General features: G+C 39.7%; 2 protein-coding genes and 2 pseudogenes across 4 annotated transcripts in view; 1 reads left to right on the top strand and 3 right to left on the bottom strand.

Annotated features, from left to right (window-relative positions):
* LOC110063329 (nuclear cap-binding protein subunit 1-like) overlaps positions 1–21,935 on the top strand; it is a 67,319-nt gene continuing 45,384 nt past the window's right edge. For 2 of the 3 annotated variants that reach the window (XM_020770303.2, XM_020770301.2), the window contains exons 1-5: positions 1–140; positions 2,549–2,637; positions 6,163–6,263; positions 7,827–7,911; positions 13,742–13,813. In XM_020770303.2, the coding sequence (XP_020625962.2) occupies positions 101–140; positions 2,549–2,637; positions 6,163–6,263; positions 7,827–7,911; positions 13,742–13,813 (387 nt within the window). In that variant the 5' untranslated portion in view covers positions 1–100. The remainder of the gene's footprint in view (positions 141–2,548; positions 2,638–6,162; positions 6,264–7,826; positions 7,912–13,741; positions 13,814–21,935) is intronic. The other variant, XM_020770302.2, reaches the window with a different exon arrangement.
* LOC149108187 (uncharacterized) lies at positions 8,936–9,517 on the bottom strand (annotated as a pseudogene).
* LOC149108188 (uncharacterized) lies at positions 11,718–12,975 on the bottom strand (annotated as a pseudogene).
* The window catches only part of LOC149108189 (uncharacterized), a 2,889-nt gene continuing 2,834 nt past the window's right edge, over positions 21,881–21,935 (bottom strand). The window contains exon 1 of the mRNA XM_089296035.1: positions 21,881–21,935. This exon is cut by the window's right edge and continues 2,834 nt beyond it. Within this exon, the coding sequence (XP_089152161.1) occupies positions 21,900–21,935 (36 nt within the window). The 3' untranslated portion in view covers positions 21,881–21,899.

Genomic DNA, 21,935 nt, shown 5'->3' on the forward strand with positions numbered 1-21,935 from the left:
AGCGATTTGCTGGAACCCGCTAAAGAGTCGCTAAATACTCAGCCTGAGGAGGGATTGTCATCTTTCCGCCCCTTTGCTGGAATTTGCTTTTGATCGAAAAATGTCCAGGGAGAAAAGGAGATATCAAAGTGAAGATGAAGGTTTGTTATCCCTTGGTTGATTAAGTTGAAGTCTTAGAAAGCTTAGCTCATCGTTCGAAATTGCTGCTGACTACGGTTGCCTTATGTAAACTTGATTTTTTCTATTCTTTGGGCTCACGTTACTGTTTATTGTTGTGTTGTTAGGGTAAGCTTTTCAAAGATAGTCGTTTCCGCCTTACCGGTGTTTAACAGGTCTCTATTTAATGCTGTCCGAGCGCGCGCGCACGAGGGTTTTGTTAAAACAACATGCCGTCTAGTCTATGGAACAGAAATGTTGCTTTGTTCGGGATAGAGTACCAATTTGCGAGTTTATTTTCTCATGAAAATATAACAGTGTATTGTTCGGGAGAAAACTAAAGTTTGCACGACCTTCCGGTATCACAGGGATCACTAAGGCCATTTTTGAAGTGGTTGGGAGGGGAGGGGGGAGGGGGGGGGGGGGGGAGGAAGGTGGACAGTGGAGGATTTGACCTGCGAGCACAGGATTGGTTGCCTCTTGTTGCCTGGGATAGGAGGGCTGAATTGCTTTTGCAAAAGGATTCTCATGGATAGATCTGCATGATTTGTTGGGATATTTAATTGAATATCTAATTTTTGCCATTTTGCGGCCTACATTTGAGTGAACATATGTGAAAGAGAAAATCCTTGGAGCAAGGGTAGAAGTACGTTGTTGATTTCAACAACAACAACAACAACAACAAAGGATGTTTCATAGCCTACAAAAGAAAGATTTAAATATGTGAGAGACCATTGCAATACAGTGGAACCTCGATTTAACGAACCTCTATTTAATGAAGTCCTCGATATAACGAACGATATTCTATGTCCTGGCCAAAGTTACAGTAAAATGTATGGAATAGAACCTCGATATAATGAACCTCTATATAACGAATTCTTCGATATAATGAACATAATCCGGAAGCCCAAACGTAAAATCTACCTCGATATAACGAATTACAATGTCAACACGCGACAGAAGATTAACGCTGAACAGATCAACAGTCAACAAATGCTTGTAATCCTTATGGTATAACCTCTATGTTGCAACATTTTCAAATCGCTACTCTGAAAGTGTCATTCTTTTGTAAACAAAAGCTGCGCATCTGCTTAAAAGTGAAAATAATTGATATTGAAAGCCACCATTCTTAATGAATTGCATCTCAGAACGCGGCACTTCTAGGTGACGAAAACTGAATTGAATTGCGTGACAGAAGTCACCTGTGTTACAAATCAATCATTAACTATGACCTCGATATAACGAACATTTTGGTTGTTTCCTCTCAAATTCATTACATCGAGGTTTTCTATATAATGAACCCTTGATTTAACGAACAAATTTGGCCGGTCCCCAGTGACTTTGTTAAATCAAGGTTCCACTGTAATGCACACAATTTAGGTAGTCATAGAAATATCCAGATTTCTAATCAGTGGAAATAAATGATTTGAAAAGCAATCAACTAATCAATCTCAATCAATAAAATTAGGTCATTGCTATTGATTGGTTTTGGTCAATCAATGATCAACTGGAAAAAGTTCAGGCTTGATTACAGCATAATTCAAAACCATGACCTTTGCAATGCTGGTGTAGTACTTTACCAACTGAGCTATCAAGTCAACTGGGGGCTGGTCTTGTAACTTGTGACTTCCATAAGACAATGTCCATGAAAAAATATGTCTGGGGCAATGCCTACGGCTAAATTCTCTTCTTATAGGTATAAGCAGTTTTTGTACTTTCCCCCTTAAAAAAAGAAACTACAAAAACAAAAAAATAACTGAGGCAAGTGCTTTGGTTTGCCTCATACTGGCTATGGTAAAGTCTGCATCTGAGCCAAGTGGCCCATCAGTCTGGGGCTTATCCTGGTTTCTGTGGCATGAAGCGACTAGGAATATTTCTACTCTCCCCTGGATGGGATGCTAGTCCATCGCAGTGTTACTCCCAGCATTAAGTTCACCATTAACCATTCATACACCTGGGTGGAGAGAAGCACTGTCAGAGTAAAAGTGTCTATAATGCCCAAGAACACAACACAGTGTCCCCGACCAGGGCTCAAACCCGGACTGCTTCATCCAGAGACGAGCACACCAGCCATGAGGCCACCATGCCTCCCTCATACTGACTATGGCCCTGATTATCTTTATTCTTTGTTAAGACAAGACCTGACCAGATTAGCCTTTGGTGTCTGTGGGAACATCTAAATTTGTAATTTATTTATATTCTCTTTCACATTTAAATGAATAAAATAATGTGTGTGGTTAGACTAGTTAACAATGCTATGCTAAACTAGGACACTAAACAAACAGGTATTAAAGACAAAACAGACAAGATGAATATATTGCTATCAATTGATATTGCTTGAATCCAAACTATAGGACATACTTGTATAATTTCTTTTCAATTTTTGTTTCAGAAGGAAGAACACGGAAGCGAAGAAGAACAACAGAAGTTGTGGATATTGAAGACCGTCTAGAATCTCTCATCACACGTGTAGGAGAAAAAGTATGTGTACATGCATGTAGAGAGCTTAGTTTTTTTCCTCACCATGATTGCTGCTTTGCCACTCACAAATCGTACCTTTGCCAGTTAAAAAAAAGACCCTCTGAGACCCGGGGTAGAAGTTATTGGCTTTCAACTGGTAAAAAATGGAAAAACTGAAATGTTCAATTGAAAGGCCGCGTGCAAGAACGTCCCCTAGATTTTTCGGCCATTTTTGAAAGTGCTTAAAACTAGCTGAATTTTGGCATGTGGGCTTTGTTTCACCTGAGAAACATTGCTCTGAAGTTTTTTTCGCTGGGTTGCTTTTCGTTCTCGAGAAATAACATATGCAAAAAAGGCACACAGGTTGGAAAAACTGAGTGGTTTATTGCATAGGCAATATCTTGAGAACGAAGCGAACTTTAGCGCGAAAACTACGGGACATTGCTTAACATACCTGAATGAAACTGCATGCGAAATGTGGAGCATTTTCGACAAAGTTCACCTTTGATTAAAATACCTGATGCCCTTTTCCCACCGAGTCCTTCAAATAAACAAAGCCGGACCTTTGTTATGATAAACAGAGCCGATCCTTTGTTATAATAGCCAAGCCAAGTCTTTGTTATAGGTTGAAGTCTCGCCTCGGTTTATTATAACAAAGGATTGGCCCGCCGTGACCGCAAGGACTTTGATTTTACTTAGAAACCAGCAAAATGTCAATTTCACACAGCTTATATAAGCTCAAATTTGTTGATTTCAGGTCAAAAGTGCTTAAAATGTTGACTCAGGTTAATGCGCAACGGCAAGGATGTTGATTTCTCTTAGAAAGCAGCAAAATGTCAATTTTACGCAATGTAAAAACTCCAAAATGTCGATTTTAGGTCAAAAAAGGTTTAAATGTTGATTTCATGTTAACCCGTGACGGTAGGGACGTTGATTTCACTTAGAAAACAGCAAAATATTAATTTTACGCAGCGTATAAACTCAAAAATGTTGATTTCAGGTCTAAATAGGTAAAAATGCTGATTTCACGTTAACGCGTGACGGCAAGGATGTTGATTTAACTTAGAAAACGGCAAAATGTTAATTTCACGCAGCGTATAAGCTCAAAAATGTTGATTTCAGGTCTAAATAGGTAAAAATGCTGATTTCACGTTAACGCGTGACGGCAAGGATGTTGATTTCACTTACAAAACAGCAAAATGTTAATTTCACGCAATGTATAAGCTCAAAAATGTTAATTTCAGGTCTAAATAGGTAAAAATGCTGATTTCACGTTAACGCGTGACGGCAAGGATGTTGATTTAACTTAGAAAACGGCAAAATGTTAATTTCACGCAGCGTATAAGCTCAAAAATGTTGATTCCAGGTCTAAATAGGTAAAAATGCTGATTTCACGTTAACGCGTGACGGCAAGGATGTTGATTTCACTTACAAAACAGCAAAATGTTAATTTCACACAATGTATAAGCTCAAAAATGTTAATTTCAGGTCTAAATAGGTAAAAATGCTGATTTCACGTTAACGCGTGACGGCAAGGATGTTGATTTAACTTAGAAAACGGCAAAATGTTAATTTCACGCAGCGTATAAGCTCAAAAATGTGGATTTCAGGTCTAAATAGGTAAAAATGCTGATTTCACGTTAACGCGTGACGGCAAGGATGTTGATTTCACTTAGAAAACAGCAAAATGTTAATTTCATGCAACTTATAAGCTAAAAATTGTTGATCTCAGGTCTAAATAGGTAAAAATGCTGATTTCATGTCGATGTGTGACGGCAAGGATGTTGATTTCACTTAGAAAACAGCAAAATGTTAATTTCATGCAACTTATAAGCTAAAAATTGTTGATCTCAGGTCTAAATAGGTAAAAATGCTGATTTTACGTTAACGCGTGACGGCAAGGATGTTGATTTCACTTAGAAAACAGCAAAATGTTAATTTCACGCAACTTATAAGCTAAAAATTGTTAATTTCAGGTCTAAATATGTAAAAATGTTGATTTCATGTAACACGTGACGGAAAGGATGTTGATTTCACTTAGAAAACAGCAAAATGTTAATTTCACGCAACGTATAAGCTCAAAAATGTTGATTTCAGGTTTACATAGGTAAAATATGGCGGCCGGAAAATAGTGTTAACATCTGGAACTTACTTTGGTTATCCTGGGACAATGATTATCTGCACTGAACAAATAAACATCAAATAAGCACTTTCCCAAATACAGCAATGTCTTAAATGGCTAAAAATTACAAGATAAATACATATTTTTCGACAAACGCGATCGTAGCTTTATGTCACGCACCGCCTAACAGATTAACAAATTAACCCTTCTGCGCAACGTACGGGTCTCCATACATCTGCATGTCCGCTGATCCCAGAAGTTCAAAACACTACAAATCATGCCGATATGAAATAAAATCAATGCAACCTGGATCACAGATCTATGTTACAATCGATCGCTACTTGTTGGCCATTACTACCTTTAAATGAAAAAAGCCGAAACAATCTAGTTACCAGTTCGAGAAATGCGAGCAGAACGTGATCGCAATGCATGCCGGGAAGGGTCTTTACACCTCGTGCGTGGGAAAACATGGCGGTGGATACAAGACAAATTTTATAAGTCAAAAACCAGTTCTCGCTTTCCAAACTTTGACACTAGCAACGTTTGGCAAATGGGCCACAACTCACGAGAGGGTATTTTTCTTGGGCAAGAACTACTCTTGGACTTTGCTGCCTGGCTCGATCTGACTTCAAATGCCGATAACACGATTACGGTATATCAGCTACCTTCAAAGTTTCAGAACACATTTTGATTCTTTAAAACGTGCTGATGACTTACGGGTTTATCGAGGCTTTATGATGCCTCTCAACCACCAGGCAGGCACACAAGGTACTTTAACACTATGCTTAAGATATTAGTTGACAGAGCTCTAATGCGACACATCTCTTTTTGGTTTGATGGTATTTCGTTTGCCGCTTGGTCGATTCACGTGTTGTGTTTACGTCACAATAACCGATGTAAACAATCTGTTCCCAGATTTCCGCTCTATATACTATTTTCCTTTGACTTTAAGACAGCTAAGATTCAGTGGAATACACTATAAACAGTCTGCCTGTTTGCTGTTCAACAAAATAATAAGGTTTCTTTTGTTTTTTGTTCAACAAAAGATCTCCAAAAGATGCCGCTTGGAAAACTGAGCTTTTTGCATACGTTATTTCTCGAGAACGAAGAACGCCCCAGCCAAAAAAAATTCAGAGCAATGTTTCTCAGGTACAACGAAGCCTACATGCCAAAATTCAGCTATTTTTGAACACTTTCAAAATGGCCAAAAAATCTAGGGGACGTTCTTGCACGCGGCCTTTCAATTGTCTTGTTGAAAGATTGTTTTGAAAACCTGTTTCTGTGACAATACAATAGAGTACATCAATAACTGTACTTACTGCACTATTACCCAAACCAATACCAACACCAAATTGAATGTCAATACTGATGGCAATGACTGTGATACTGTCAGGGGTAAGTTGTAAATTCATTTTCTCTTATAGAGTACATCATCTCTTGAAAGTAATCTGGAAGGTCTCGCCAGTGTGCTGGAAGCTGATTTGCCTAATTACAAAGAACGCATCCTGAAGATTATTTGCACATGGTGAGGAAATTGTAACTGTGAATCATTTAAAAAGTGGATCGGGCTGGAATAATTAACAATATTGCTCATGTATTATTAAGATAAACTGGTTTCTGTTTTGCCTCAGCAAATTACTAACTACATAATAACCAAGAGTGAGGTCATTATGGGAAAATCTAAAACTGAGGCCTTGCCGTATTGACCGAGCGATAGCAAGGTCAATACAGTAGGCCGAGGTTTGAGATTTTCCCATAACGACCGAACAGTCAAGGTTATTAAGTTGTTTATTATATGGCTCATGAATTAAAGAAAGGAAAAAAAAATCTTATTCGAGCGGAAGTTGTCAATTTACATCCAGTGATGCGTGTGTTAACTGATCCATTGATCGTCTCAAACCCAGGGCAAAACTACACAATCAGTGAACTTCACCACTGTATTATGCATTCCGTTTAAAACACACATTTCTTTACGGGAAAAAGGTGTTTTGGTATCGTGGTGCCACAACTTGATGGGGGAGTTTTCCGACTTTTGTGGCAAAATGTCAACGCATATAGAAAAGACAGAAAGTGCTTTAACGTAGTCCAAACAAACGGTCTTTCGGTGAAAGAAAATACTAATGCTTCAGAATGCACTGCTCAGAATAACTCGATCTTCACATTCACTGTCGACAACATATCTTCGCCTTCTTTATTCTGGGATTTATGGATGAACTTTTCAAGCCTCGAGAACGTCTAAAACTTCCTACATTTATCAGAAACACAACTATAACCAACAGAAACTGCCCAATTGTTTACATCTGATGATCCTGGAAGCTGATTTACACTTGCGTGTGTTAAAGCGAGGGAATCTATTTGATGAGAACTTTGACGGAGTTCAATACTTCGGTAATCGTTGTGACTAAGATGATAACTTCTAAGTTTCTCCATGGTGTTCTGCTCAGGATGCATGACAGATCTGCCGATCATGTTTTTTACTTAGCGATTTGCAAACTTTGATTGTTTTTCACTTGCTCCCACCAAGGTTACCAGCTGGTAAGTCAAGAACGATTTCTACATGTAAATTTTATTAAGGAAAAATCTCTAAACTTTTAGCTACTCGGAATTAAATTTACTTTCTCTTACTGTTTTTAATTGGCTTTCATCGTTTCAATGCACGTGAATTTTCAGAGCCGGGCTCTTCCTAATTTGCATAATCTGTAATCAGCCCATGGGCATTACAGCTGCATAATGGCTGCTCAGATTAGGCCACTTAGCCAATCACAGTGTGCGTTATATCAGTCACAAGCCAAAGCCATATAATAAATGCATGTAAGTGTATGATGTCTATACTGTACTGCATATGTGAACATACACATGTATGCAAATTTCATCTGTGCAAGTGTAATGCAGCAAAACTTATTTCTCATTATTACTTGCCAGGCTGCGGTCCTGTTGCTGCATTAATTTACTGACAGAAACCTGAGAACTTTGCAGTTTCCACTCTGAACCAATCAAAAATAACAGTGAAAAAAAAGTTTTATTTCTATATATGAAATTACTTAATCCTTATCGTTCTTCAAATTATGTTCTGGAATACTTTTTTCAGTGCTGCAAATCTACCAGAGAAAACAACTGTTTACAGCACACTTGTAGGACTTTTGAATGCAAAGAACTATGGATGTGGAGAGGAGGTAAATTTGCTTATCAGTGCAAAGTATGCTATTGTGGTAGCTTAGGAGCCTCCAGCCCTCTAGCACTAGATAATAATCTATTTCAAAGAAATTTCAAGTACAAATCTGTGTGTTATCCACTTTCACATTCAGTGGGTATGCAGTCAAGTATAATCTTTTTTTGATTAAACTCATCACAAATAGATGAGCTTGGGAACTGGTGCCTTAAAGGTTAGCGGGGTGCCAAAACCATAAGCTGCTAGGAGGTATCCATGGCAACCCTGGAAAGCAGGAACCACCCAATGAGCGTCTGCTAACCCGCACCATCACACTGAAAGAAATTCAGTGGAAACTACTTACCTGAAGAATACTTACCCTGACCAAGAACAAAACGGGAGGGAGGAGAGGGTGCAAGAATCCACAATGATTCGCGAGCAAAGCAGCGTAACTGATCCGCAACAATCAGTTGTATACACTACAAAAATTATGCAATGAACCATAAACCCCTGCAAAACCCCTGAAGGCTGCCCCACAGGTCACGTACTCCCAAATGGGGAAATCGCTGGCTGCATAAGCTCATATTTAACTTGCCTAAATGATATTAGCTGGATGGGCACACTGGCTGGCTGCATTAGCTCGAGTTTAACCTTGCTTAAATGATATTTAGCGACATTTAAACTCATCACAAATAGATGAGCTTGGGAACTGGTGCCTTAAAGGTTAGCGGGGTGCCAAAGCCATAAGCCGCTAGGAGGTATCCATGGCAACCCTGGAAAGTAGGAACCACTTAGATGAAACCCTTGTCCTGGTGCTTGGAGAAAGGAGGGACCCAAGGACAGTGTGACATGGTACCTCTGATCCCCCAAACCTCCCCCAAGCACCAATCAGCTGATACAATGGGCAAATGCAAAATAAACACATACCTAGGAAGCTAGCCATGGTGGACTGCAAATCCAAAGGAAAGACGCAGGAACATAATGCTACAGCAAGTAGAGATAAGCTCCAAAAGGTGCTCCAGGCAGCGCAAATACTTTCCTCTAGCCAATTTTTTTGAGAGGGCAGCTAAGGCATCCAACGGGGTCCTAAGGTAGAGCTGCTAGGCATTGCTTGACCAGCGGCCCATGGACTGAATCAGATGATCCGGTACTCAGTTGCAAGCAGCGACAGTAGCAGCCCCTATGCGAAAGCTATGGCTCAAGAAATTACCGGGAATCCTGGTGGAGACCATGACCTGCTGAAGCCAATCCGTCAACACAGAATGTGAAAGGGGCTGACCACTCTGGAACAAAAACAGGGGGCCTGGAGCATCACCCGTGAACGCAAGGTAAGTCATAAGAGCATGAACTGCACACAATGGATGCCGACCAACGCCAATGTGAATGAGACAGCCCTTCCGAAACGGATCAGTCTTGGAACCTTTAATCTTAATGCGCATGCATGATGTGGCTGAAGGTGAATCCACCGCAATATCCTGAACACCCAAGTGCAGAGGTGAAGAGAAGCTAGACAGGTTGGGAACGCTGAACTTGGAAGCGCATAGGAAGCCAAAATATCCCAATGAACAAGCTGCCCAGGACATGCAATGGTCCAGGAGGCGAAGGTCCAGAGACCGCCAAATAACCAACATCAGATCATCAGTAATGGGAGTTGCGAAGAAGAAGGAGAACCTTGACAGTGTTTGATTCCATGTACAACCCGTTGAAGATGAAGGCAATTCGTGAGTGGGTCGGGGAACCCTTGTTCAATATGAAGGGTTCTAACCCCAGACAAATACACCTTGATAGAGGAATGCTGAATGGTTCTCACAAGAAACGTGACAAAGAGTCAAAGTGTCCATTCGTCTGCTGGGCATGGGGACCCTGAAGGATGTAACTTGCCAAGCTGACAGCAAAGGGAAATGAACTTCGATTGCACTGAAGCATATGAACAGTGTGTTGAGGGGGTGAGGCCTTGAGACAAAAAGAAAAAGCACTGTTGCTCTAAGGCAGGGAAGTCAAGTCTGCCAGAAGTTCCGAAGGAATCCAAGTAGGGTGAGGCTGTGCATCTGGGACCAACTGCCTGAAGTCCTGCCAACGAAAGTGAGACAAAGCATCAGCTATCTGATTGTTAACCCTAGGTACATGTTGTGCAGAAAAGGAAAAACTACGATGAATGGCTGCAAGAAGCAGGCTGCGCAGTAATCACATCAAACAAGGTACTTTAGAAGTCCTGGAATTCAAAACATGGACGACAGCATCATTGTCTGAACGGAAAAGGGCGTGATTCTTGCACTACATGTGCCCCCAAACATGAGCAGCGATGACAATTGGAAAGAGCTCCTTATAAGCAATGGACTGCTGTTGTTGAGAAGGAGCCCAGGAACCAGCAAACCAAAGGCCCTTGAGGTATGCTCCATAACCAATTGATCCAGCTGCATCAGAAGCCACCTAGATGTCTGCCTCTGGCAATAAACCTTGGAACAGCCAAAAGCTAACACCGTGCTACAGATGATGCAACATGATGCAGATGGCCAATGAGAGATTCTAACTCCTGCCTATTGCACCATTTTCGAGAAAGCCAAGAAGTAATGAGATCTCGCAAAGTGGAGAATTTCTTGGCAGGGAGACGAGCGATTTGAGTAAAGGAATCCAGCTCAATACCTAGGACCATGAGCACAGCTGAGGGGCCCACACACTTGCCGGGGTGAGGTGGCAAGCCCAAACATCTGCATACTGACACTGCAATGCTCAAGTTGTGCACACACTGAGATGACTCAGGAGGGCCAGCAGTGATGAAGTCGTCGAGGTAGTGCGGCAGGTCTGGAATCTGATAAGAATGCACAAGGATCCACTCAACCATGTCTGCTATCGCATTGAAGATAAAAGGAGCTGATCGAAGGCCAAAGGGGAGAGCCAGATCCACATAGTACTGATTACGCCACTTCATCGCCAGGAAATAACGGTCAGATGGATGAACAGGAACATTGCAGTAAGCAGACTCGACATCGAATATAGCCATGAGGGCCCCCTTTCCCAGTCGAGACACTAGGCGAATAACTTGATCCACAGTTATGTAGTGGAGGGTAAACTCATCTGGGTTGATCCCATCATTGACACTATATCCCCCTGGGGAAGACAAGTCCACAATGAGTTGCCACTTTCCTGGTTGGCCCTTCTTTGGAATAACACCAAAGCTACTGACTTGGAGGTTGGGGAACGGGGGGGGGGGGGGGGGGGAATCGAAAGGGCTAGCCACCCTTCCCAACGACACCTCATTGGCTAAATAGTTGTCAATGACAGATTGATGCTGGTGAGCAGATGGTTTGTTTTTCTTAGCCACCTTAAGCTTTTGGGCCGGGCAGAAGCCCAATTTGAACCCATGATGGATTCCATCCAATGCAAATTGAACCTGCTGTTGATGGGGATGGAGCGGCAACTCCCAGGCAAACTGCTCTACCTGCAGAGGAGTGACTGCTGAAACTGGGGGGAGAGGAGCTAGGAAAGAACACAAATAGAGCAGGAGTCACTAACTGGCCCCATAATATCTAACCCCAACCCAAACCCTTCATTGATGGACATCCCAGTAAATAACAAATGCTGAAGCAACTAGGTTTAGTTCAAGCACAAAAGGTGAAGAGACACAAGTGGTAAATACACCATCCTAAAATGAAAGAACAACAACATAGTGTGGTGGGAAATAACAAACATAATGTGGCAAATGACAAACAACAATCTGATAGTGTCTATTCGCACCTAAACATGCTGCTAGAAGTCCTCCACCCTAACAACAAAGTCAAAACAGTAAGGGATGGCCTAATAACAATGATTAGAGTCTAATATTTCAATCGCTTAGTGCCTGGACTTGCTGCTCGAGCGAGATTGAGAAGAGTCAGCTTGCTGTTTGGGTGAAGCTCGGGACTGGCTTGGTGGCTCGCCAGGGCAAGCTCCAACGTGGTGTGGACCAAAGCAGCTGGAGCATTTGTGGGCAAAACGGCATGAAGAAGAAGGAGCAACACAACAGCCTCGGTTCCACGATTTGCAAATAATGTGGGAAGATGAAGCTCCATGTGGCGCCGTGGATTCATCTGACAGTTCACAGCCAGGACGGACAGAGGCCCCAGCCGTGTGGAAATTAAACAACTGGACATTTATGGCCGACCAGTCCGTCAAGTTCATTGCGGCAGCGTGTTCGCTGAAGGCCCAATCATACGCCAACCAGACCAGCGGCGAACTGGTGATGTGTGTGGAGAATCAAAAGCTGGTATTGCAGCAAATCCCTCCACTGCTGAGGGAAGTGGGACAACAAAATGAGGCTGTACACTGAGAAAGCCTCTGGCCAACTCGATATGTCCTCAATGCGCCATTTAGGCTTTTTGGGTGTCGAAGTTAGCACCAACCGATCGTCGAACAGCAATTAAGGCTCGGACTCAGTTGAGACTATGTTGACAGAAAGCAACTCGTTCAGCTCTACAAACTTCCCAGCCACAATCTGGCTTACGAGTTTCGCTGGAATAGGCGAAAACCCAGGGCCAACCACGAATGCCTGATGCAGCACGGGCAACTGGGCCGGTGAAGAAGCACCGCCGAGAGTGAGCGACACAGTCCCAATAGCGGTGTTGGACGAAGGTGTTGCGAGTGCAGGTATTGGCGAGGCAAACATAGAAACAAATGAAGGCACAACAAAATTGGGCCTACCTTGCGCCATAGCGCTCGCAGCAACTGCCAAAACAGGTGGAAAACCAACACCAGAGGCTGCCAGGGCTGAGACTTGAGCATCTAGCTGGCCAGAAGATAGAGACGATGGAGGAATGCCCCCAGGCATGGCCGCCTCTGGCACACTCGAGGATGAAGAAACTGGGGGCGTCAATGGCAGATTTGATGCTTGCTCAGCTGCGAGGGCTTGCTTGACCGCATTGACAACCGATGCTAAGAAAGCGGGAGAAGGCTGATCAGTAGATTGAGCTTGAGACGTCAAAGGAACGACTGGCGTCTGTGTAGTTGATTGAGGGACATTTGCATCATTTGAATGTGGTCGAGTCGTCTCAGCAACAGAAACAATGGCATCGAAGGCCGCCGCTTGGCTGTTACGGGTTGACCTGGCCGTCATTATCGTATAAACAAGGATAAACAATAGCTCTCAAAAGAAAACAAAAGGCAACGAAGAGCCAAGAATCCGCAATGATTTGCGAGCAAAGCAGTGCAACTGATCCGTAACAATCAGCTGAGTACACTACAACAATTATGCAATGAACCATAAACCCCTGCAAAACCCCTGAAGGCCACCCAACAGGTCATGTACTCCCAAACGGGGAAACCGCCGGCTGATAAGCTCATATTTAACTTGCCTAAATGATATTAGCTGGATGGGCATGCTAGCTGGCTGTATTAGCTTGAGTTTAACCTTGCCTAAATGATATTTAGCCACATTAAAATAGTTTTTTATCCATATGTGTAATGATGTATACATAACTGTACATCTGACAGATTGAAGTAATCAAACCACTGATTGTCAATTACCACATATGTTTTATTAATACATTTTCTGTTTACTAAGTTAAGAATTCAAAATATTTACCATGGTCATGGCAGTGGGTGAATTTTTCTTAGCCTAATTCCTGAAGAATATTTTGCATTGAAGTTGTTTGGGTATTTTTCAAACATTTTTTTGCTTTGTCGTTTTCTTTTTGAAGATGATATTCTTTACAAAAAAAAGATCTGGTAATGTTTGTAATCCACGCATTTACAAGAACAGAATATACTTCTATTTAAGCAGAGGTCATCATTATGTGCATGTGCACATGCATGCCTATTACCACATATTCTTCCCAATTACTTCAAGCAATTCATTGACAGATTGAAGCTTTTTTTCTTAGTTTTTAGACATGATTCTGGAAAATCTCAAGGAAGTGCTGATTGCTGCTCAGTTTGACAGAGCCAGATTGATGGTAATCAAAACTGTATTTGAAATGACTTTTCGTGATGTTTATCCTGTTTTATTAATGTTGGATATGTACACATATATACATCTATGTATTTAAAAAATAAAATAAATAAATAAATAAATAAATGAATGAATAAATAAATATAACTTACAAAGTGTTAGATGTGAAGGTTTTAGTTTCTTTCTCAAGGGAAAAATCACTGTCATCTAGCAAAGTTTTGTAAGATGCTGTTGGACGTATTCTCTTGAACCTGGCAAATGTTTGAAATATATTGAAACTTAAGATTAATGTTAATTGCTTCTGAAATCTTGGCTTGTTTTGATGGTTACATCACCTTGGAGTATTTTGTTTACTTAATGAACACAAAACCTACTTGGTGAATTAAGACTTCAAGATTAACTCTAGTGGCACTAAATAATTTGTGGCACAATTATTGTGCCATAAATTATTTAGCTGCCTAAAGAACAAGTAAGGAAATTGGAACAAAATGTGAATAATTCAACTATTTGTGTCTCTCTCATAATTTTAGGTTTTTAACTTTTATTACTTTATATATTTGCGTTCATTACTTATTCATTACTTACTGCTATTAAGTGTTAACCCTCCTTAAATAAAGTCTTTATTATTATTATTATTATTATTATTTTATTATTAATTATTATTATTGTTATTGTTATTGTTATTGTTATTGTTATCACATTAAGTTTAAAGTGCTACTATGATCAAAGTTTACCCCTTGTTTTTTTTAGGTGTATCACATAGAATTCCACGAAAGAATAAAAACCCTGTTTACCATTTGTAATTATCTGCTTTGGCTCTGGAGATATTTAAGTTTGAAAAAAATATGTAAAATATGCAAATGGGAGAACTGATGACATCATATTGTATGTACATTCAACCCAATATTATGTGAAGTATATAACTAGAGCTGTCTTGCTCAATTTGTAGCACAGACCATTGAAACTTGGTAGGCTACATACCTACAGCTATAAAAAATTCTGTTCCCATGGCAACTCACTCTTTTCCAGTCCCTTGATTTCAATATTTAAGAGCAGCTTTGCCTAAATATCAACTAGACTTGGAAATAGCGAAAAAATCGAATTTCTTCAAACTCGCCCAGAATGAAGCCCTACGGGCACTAATTGCAAAAATATTGTTTTAAGTTCGATAAATCAAAAATTATCTTTTTACGCAATTTTTTTGTTTTGATGCCCCAAATCGGCCAAAATGGATTGAAAATGAGCGGCATATTCAGAGGCTCGTAAACTCAAAAGTAAAATTCGTCATTACAAACTGATTTCACGACATATTTGCACTTCCTTTCTTGTATATTTAGAGCTAAATAGATCGCGATTTGATTAAAACTAAAATATTTGACAAAGTTAGTGTCAAAATGCGCTGTTTAGCTCCTTCTTTGACCCTGTAAGATTTCATATCTGGAAGCAGTTTCTTGCAGTAATGGTTTCGGAGAGATATCACCAGAAAATGTTTCAAAATAACGAAACGTTTACTTTTCTTGCAGTAATCGGTTTCGTTACGCCTGGGTCAAAGGTCACGTTTTCAGGAAGAAGTGCTGCATTTAGTTCGCTATCTAAGCGCTCGCAGTTTTATTTACCCAAAAATTTAATTTCACTAATTTAAAGAGGAAACAATGCTCTTTCAGACCAAACTAGTCGTTTTGGGAAAAGCCGTGTACCAGAACGCCTTTTTAGCATTTGAAAATAGGCTAAATGTAGACCTCTTGTTAACCTATCTTGGGTCGTTAATTTAGAAAATTCGTCAAATATTTTAGTTTTAATCAAATCGTGATCTATTTAGCTCTAAATATACAAGAAAGGAAGTGCAAATACGACGTGAAATCAGTTTGTAATGGAGAATTTTACTTTTGAGTTTACGAGCCTCTGAATATGCCGCTCATTTTCAATCCATTTTGGCCGATTTGGGACATCAAAACGAAAAAATTGCATAAAAAAAATAATTTTTGATTTATCGAACTTAAAACAATATTTTTGTAACTAGTGCCTGTAGGGCTTCATTCTGGGCAAGTTTGAAGAAATTCAGTTTTTTCGCTATTTCCAAGTCTAGTTGATATTTAGGCGAAGCTGCTCTTAAGTTATTTTCAGCTCGCAAAACATTAAACAAGGCCACAAACTCAACCTAACATATTTAAATGCTGGCTGGATCATGCAGATGAGGCACCATTAGCGAATGTCAAAATAAAATGCCAAAGGTGTCTAGAAAAGCCTTAAACATTGGGGAGGCCTGAACCTAGTATGTTGCCATGGTAACAAAACTGTTAAGCTTATATCAGGGTTGAATAATATTTGAGTTCCCGCTTGCCATTTGGGCAAGTAACTTTCAAATTTTGCCTGCCCAGGGAACTTCCCCGCTTACCCAGGTTTTCAAACTCATCAATAATTCATGAACCCCAAAATGGAAATCATTCACTGGTGTTTTGGAATGCAGTAAACCCGTCTGACTTGTTTGCAGTCTTCTTAGTGTTGATCACTTTCATGTTTGTGTATTTGCTTGCTATTTCCTGAATTACCCACTGAGTATCTCTGTTTTTATGCAAAAAATCCTTGAATCAATGTTGCCTGCTAAGTTAGTCTAAATTCAAAACATTTTTTTGAAGAGAAGCACGTAAAATGAAAAATAAATAGAATTAAAAACAATTTGGCTTCTCAATTTTGACACAGGCATGGTGTTCAGTTTGTAAAGCGGGCAAGTGTATAGTTTTTCCTTTGCTGGGTGAATGAAAAATAGTTTCAGTCGAGTGAAAACGTCTTCATTTGAATAAAAGACATTTTCCATCAACACCCAGGAACACTGAAAGTTTTTTGATGACTTACTAATCAATTTCATTTTTGATAATATTAATACTACTTTTCATTTTGGTGGTGTCTGAGTATATTTCTACCAGAAAACTTGCATGTTTTACCGCAGAGATTGGCCACAGGGATTGAGCTGGATTTGCTCATTAAAAATGCTGCCAGGGGCTTCGTTTTTAGTGCAGGGTACACTATTGGGATGGTTTTGGAGGCTGCCTGTCGCTAAGGCACTAAGGTGCTATGACACTATGGCACTATGGCTCTATGATGCTAAGGTGTTAAATGTTTGTTTAATTAATTAATTTCAATTAATTAATTAGTTTAGAGGCAAGGAAGTGGTGGGGGCGAGGTGGGAAAGGTACATGTGTACCCTACGTAAAACATGTTTCATCTAAGTCAATTAAGTGTCAACATCGCAAAGCTATATATTTGTTTTAAGTAACCCATTGCTCTCCTTGTGGTACTATTCTCTTTAGAACAAAACCAATTTGCTCTTAGCCTACAGAACAGGCGTAATTTTTTTGCGTATTTTAGTGGAACAGAGGCGAAAGCAAGGCGAGCGCGAAGCGCGAGTCGCACGTGAGGGGAAGAGCGCAAAAAAAATAACGCCTGTACGCATAAGCTGTTCCGGCGTTCAAATATGAACGCGGCTACCCAATTGGTTACTTTATATCACATGATCCTCGAATGTTTTTCAAATACAACGTGGCGGTCGCATCATCTATTCACCTTGTGCTGTGGATGAAGCTATTCCAAAAGCCCTTTGTTTATTTCCGAATGTGCCTCCTTCCTCCCTGCCCTTTAACCCATTGACACCTGTATGAAATTGCTTGCGACCCACCCCTAATTCCCTGTTGTTTTTTGGAATATTTCAGAGCAAGAGGAAGCACAAAAATAAATCATATGCGCAGTATTAAACTACAGACTCAAGATCAGATTTTAAGACGTCGTTTATTTAAAGTTGAATAAATGAAGGGCTAAAATATTACAAAATATCAACAAAGAGAACTCAACTTGATGTGTAAAACTAATGTTAAAGAGAACAAGAAATTATATTTTTTCTTTGTCGCGTGACAAAGCCAAAAAAATTGAATGTGCAAAAATGAGTTATTAGATTCGGACAACAAATCGAAACCAGATGAAACTGAATTTCCAGTCTTTTACTGTAACAAATGACACTTGAGAAAACATTGGAAAAATAAAAGCAAAGGAAACAAGTGAAACCCCATTGAAAAACAAGAAATCAGATAATTTCTTGGCCGTCCGATGAAAATAATACAGTGCAGAGAATGAAAATTAAAAAAGACGAGAAAACAAGCCAATTTTGTTGAGGTAAATCAAATTTCAACTGTGTTAAATTAGTGCCCACCTAGTTCTTTTCTTAGGAGTTCTGTAATAGCTGAATAAGACTCAAACAAATATATCTGAACAAAGCGAATAAACTAAACAAATGAACCGCAGACCGCCATAAATTAATTATGCAGAAATCCAGCATGCAAAAATACTGTTCACTTTTAAAATCTAAAATTCCCAAATAAAGGCAACCAAAGGGAAGAAACATGACAATAAATTTTCATTGAAGACATAGATGAGGCAAAGAAACCTGTCTAAAAGCAAAAAAATGTTCAAAATTTTGCAGACATGCATCGCTGCATGAACTGCATGTTCAAATAAATTTTCATGCTAAAGCGAAAGCTTGAGTTTTTACCGACAACTTTTACAGTCATTTTATCGGCTGTGGCCTCACCAATCATTCAAGAAGTTGAATTCAACTTTGAAGTAATACTGCACATTACCATTTTTGCATTCTAAAGTCCAGGAAGCTGCTTTAAATCCGCGATCTGTTATCAAAACTACTCACTTGAAAGTGCACCGATGGTCATGCTTTCGTGGTGGTTGAAGGAAAAATTCTTCACCAGAAAGGTTTGGGGACTCTGTATACCTTGATATTCCACTCTGAGGCCACCTACACATTGATTTGTGTTTTTGTTTTCCATTTTAAGTCCCAAAGAAGTAATTTCTACGTTTTAGGGATGAAAGCAAGACCTTGGAAGTGTGTAGAGTCCCCAAACCTTTCTGGTGAAGAATTTTTCCTTCAACTGCCGCGAAAGCATGACGATCGGTGGGCTTTCAAGTGAGTAGTTTTGATAACAGATTGCGGATTTAAAGCAGCCTTCTGGACTTGAGAAAGCAAAAATGGTAAAGAAAGTGCGAACTCAGATGTCAAACAACAAAGGTAGGATAAACTGCGAAAAGTAGAATGTAAAATGAAGCATTGAATTTTGGCGGGGATGAAACGCCATACAACGTGGCATAGTGACCACTGTCTTTGTAACGCTGTGATTGGCTGGTCATTTAGGGTTTGTCTGGGTGTGGAACAGCTTGAACAATGGTATGCGTACAGGTGTTATTTTTTCACGCTCTTCCCCTTGCGCGTGACTCACGCTTCATGCTCACCCTGCTTTCGCCTCTTTTGGCCTAAAATATGCAAAAAAATATGCCTGTTCTGCAGGCTAATTTGCTCTAAATGCATGCGCAGATTAGTTAGCATTTGTGTCTTCTATATATTAGGTGGAGGATACATTGCATACGGGATCATACACAAATGTTGAGTGGTTTTCCTTATGGTGGAACCCAACTTGTAAGAGGCATGCATTCTGCCTCATTAGTGTTATAATACTCTATTTCCATGCAGTTTTTTATATGTCGTGTGATGTCGGGTAGCGCCACTTTTTAGTACAAAAAGTGAAACGTATCTTTTAGAATTACCCACAGGTCGTTTCAATATATACCATCTGCTGTTTTCAAGCTACAATAGTATGTTTGTCAGGGTTTAAATAAAGAAGGGAAATGTATAGCTTTTCCTTAGCTTCTTGTTTTATTTCTTGCCTTAATTGTGTCTGTGAGAGAGACCAAAAAGTTCCCGAGTTAGTGGCTTTAATATTCTGCAAATTGTAAATTTGTGACAAAAGAAACCAGGAAAGTACTCAAATATTGCTGCAGACTCTGTGGCATCTAATGAAAGCACAAATTAATTTAATTAGTCTTTGAGGAGAGTCGTTCACTGATGCGGGTGTACACAGCTAAAAATCACTTGTAATTTGGCTCTTGTGAAGTTGTTTAATATCAAATCATGTTGATACTTGGTAAGAAGTTGGCGTTTGTGAATATCTGCCCAGTGAAAAAGTTTGGGTCTGCCTATATGGTTGAAATAAAAGAGAGTATTTTAAAAAAGTCCTCTAAAATGGCGCCATTTTGAATGCTTCGCAAAACATTTGAAGTCTTACTAAGCACATTTTAGGATCTCTCTGTTTTTATAAAAGTTACCCAATTTAACTTTCTCCACAAAAGTTATTGGTTTATGAGTACAATGACAGTAATCAATTGAAAAGTGAGGAACTTAGTAGAGCAATTTACAGCAGGATTGTCATGTTATATCCGTCTAGATGTGGAGTGAACAATGATTTAAAAGATCATTTTTGTTTTAATTCCTGTTGTTGTAGAGAAAGTAAGAAACTAATTTTTGAAATGCCCACAAGTTCAGCATTCTTCCTCGGGTAACTGATTTCTTAAAAATAGGGAAAATGGACATCACAGCGTGCAGTTGATCTAAAATCAGTTTCTAAAGAAAGTGTGCCTTGCACAAACAGTTTGTGCATAAAATGTGCCTGGGTTGTGCAGGAAACGTGCAACATATTTTTATGTGTGTGCATAAGATGTGCCTAAGCTGTGCCTAACTTGCTCTGAAATTTTGCTTAAGTCGTGCCTAATCGATCTGTGCCCAAGTTGTGCCTAAAGTTGTGAGTAAAGTCTTCAAAGACTGTGCCTAAGTTGTGCGAAATCGTGCATAATTGTGGCGAAGTTGTGTGTTAAAGAGCTCTAAAAGTAATCTTTATTCTAACCTGTGTGAGGCCTATAATGTAATTGTTGTTATTCGATATAATGAATTTTAGACAGCATTCTATTCCATCTCTAACCACTTCCCAGTGGAAATGGCAAAATGTAGTCTTTATTTTATTACAGTGTAATTAAGTTGACTTTGCCTGTCTTAGTTATAGCATTTGAAACTTTACATTGGTACATAACTACAGTTTAGCTTAACCATGCAATTTTATTTTAGGCGGCTTAATGACTTTTTTTCTGTCAACATGCAAAAGCCAACTGGTATACATTAAGAATATCTGAATGCATGAGAAGAAATGATTAAAAAATACTGTTCTTACCTCTGATAATGTGAAGCCATTCCCAGATCCCCGGCAAACTCAAAACTCGACCATACTCAGTGTGCCTGACAGTGCTACGATTTTAACCGGCTCGGATATATAAGGTCAAAGATTTCCAGGAAACGTTGTGGTACTTGTCCCAAAAATGTGCCTAATTGTTCCATAAAATATGCCTAAATTGTGCCTGGACTGTGCCTAAGCTGTGCCTAAGCTGTGTCTAAGCTGTGCCTAAGCTGTGCCTAAGCTGTGCCTAAACGGTGCTAAAGAGTGCCAGAAATGTGTCTTGCTTGTGCCTAAACGGTGCCTTTGATTTTACCCTATGCTCTCGCACCAAAACCGTGCCTTTCTCTGAAGAGCAAATTTGTGCATACACATGATGTTATGCTTGTGTACACCAGTAGCATGCACCAGGCCGAAAATGCTTGCAAAAAATATAGAAATTTTAAGAAACAAACACAGTTGACACTCAATCAACACTCCGTCGACATCTTGGTCAACAGCTGACCAATTTTTGATTGATGCATCTGAGTTGGTTGACACTCAGCCAACTATTGACCGACTGTTAATCAAGTGATAAATATAAATAATTATTAAAATGTTACACTGGTTGAGAAAAGCTATTAAAAATTGTTAGAAACCCAATGTTTCAGCTATTAACATCCACTGTAAGCCTTCTTTGGGGGTAATAAAGGATATAATGAAGCGACAAGTTTATTGTAAAATTAAACAAGACTTACCTGTAAGTTGAAGTTTGATTTAGATTCTACCGAGTTATAAAGTGCTGGGAGATTACATGAGATTGCAAGTGCATGTGCCAACTCAGTCTTCAAAGGGTTAATGTGAGTGACTCACGGCTACCAACAAAGGGTGGGTTGGGAGGACATGTAATCTCCCAGCACTTTGTGACTCGGTAGAATCTCAATCAAACTTCAACTTACAGGTAAGTCTCGTTTAATTTTACTATTCTACCTCTTTATCGTGCTGTGAGATCACATGAGATTTTGAAGCAACACAAACACAGTCATAACAAAACATTTATTGCACAGTTGTGTTGCTTACAGTGCTAAGTAC

The sequence above is a fragment of the Orbicella faveolata genome, unplaced genomic scaffold (genome assembly GCF_042242905.1).
Source record: "Orbicella faveolata isolate gen_17 unplaced genomic scaffold, um_ofav_v1 contig_26, whole genome shotgun sequence".
NCBI lineage: Eukaryota > Metazoa > Cnidaria > Anthozoa > Scleractinia > Merulinidae > Orbicella > Orbicella faveolata.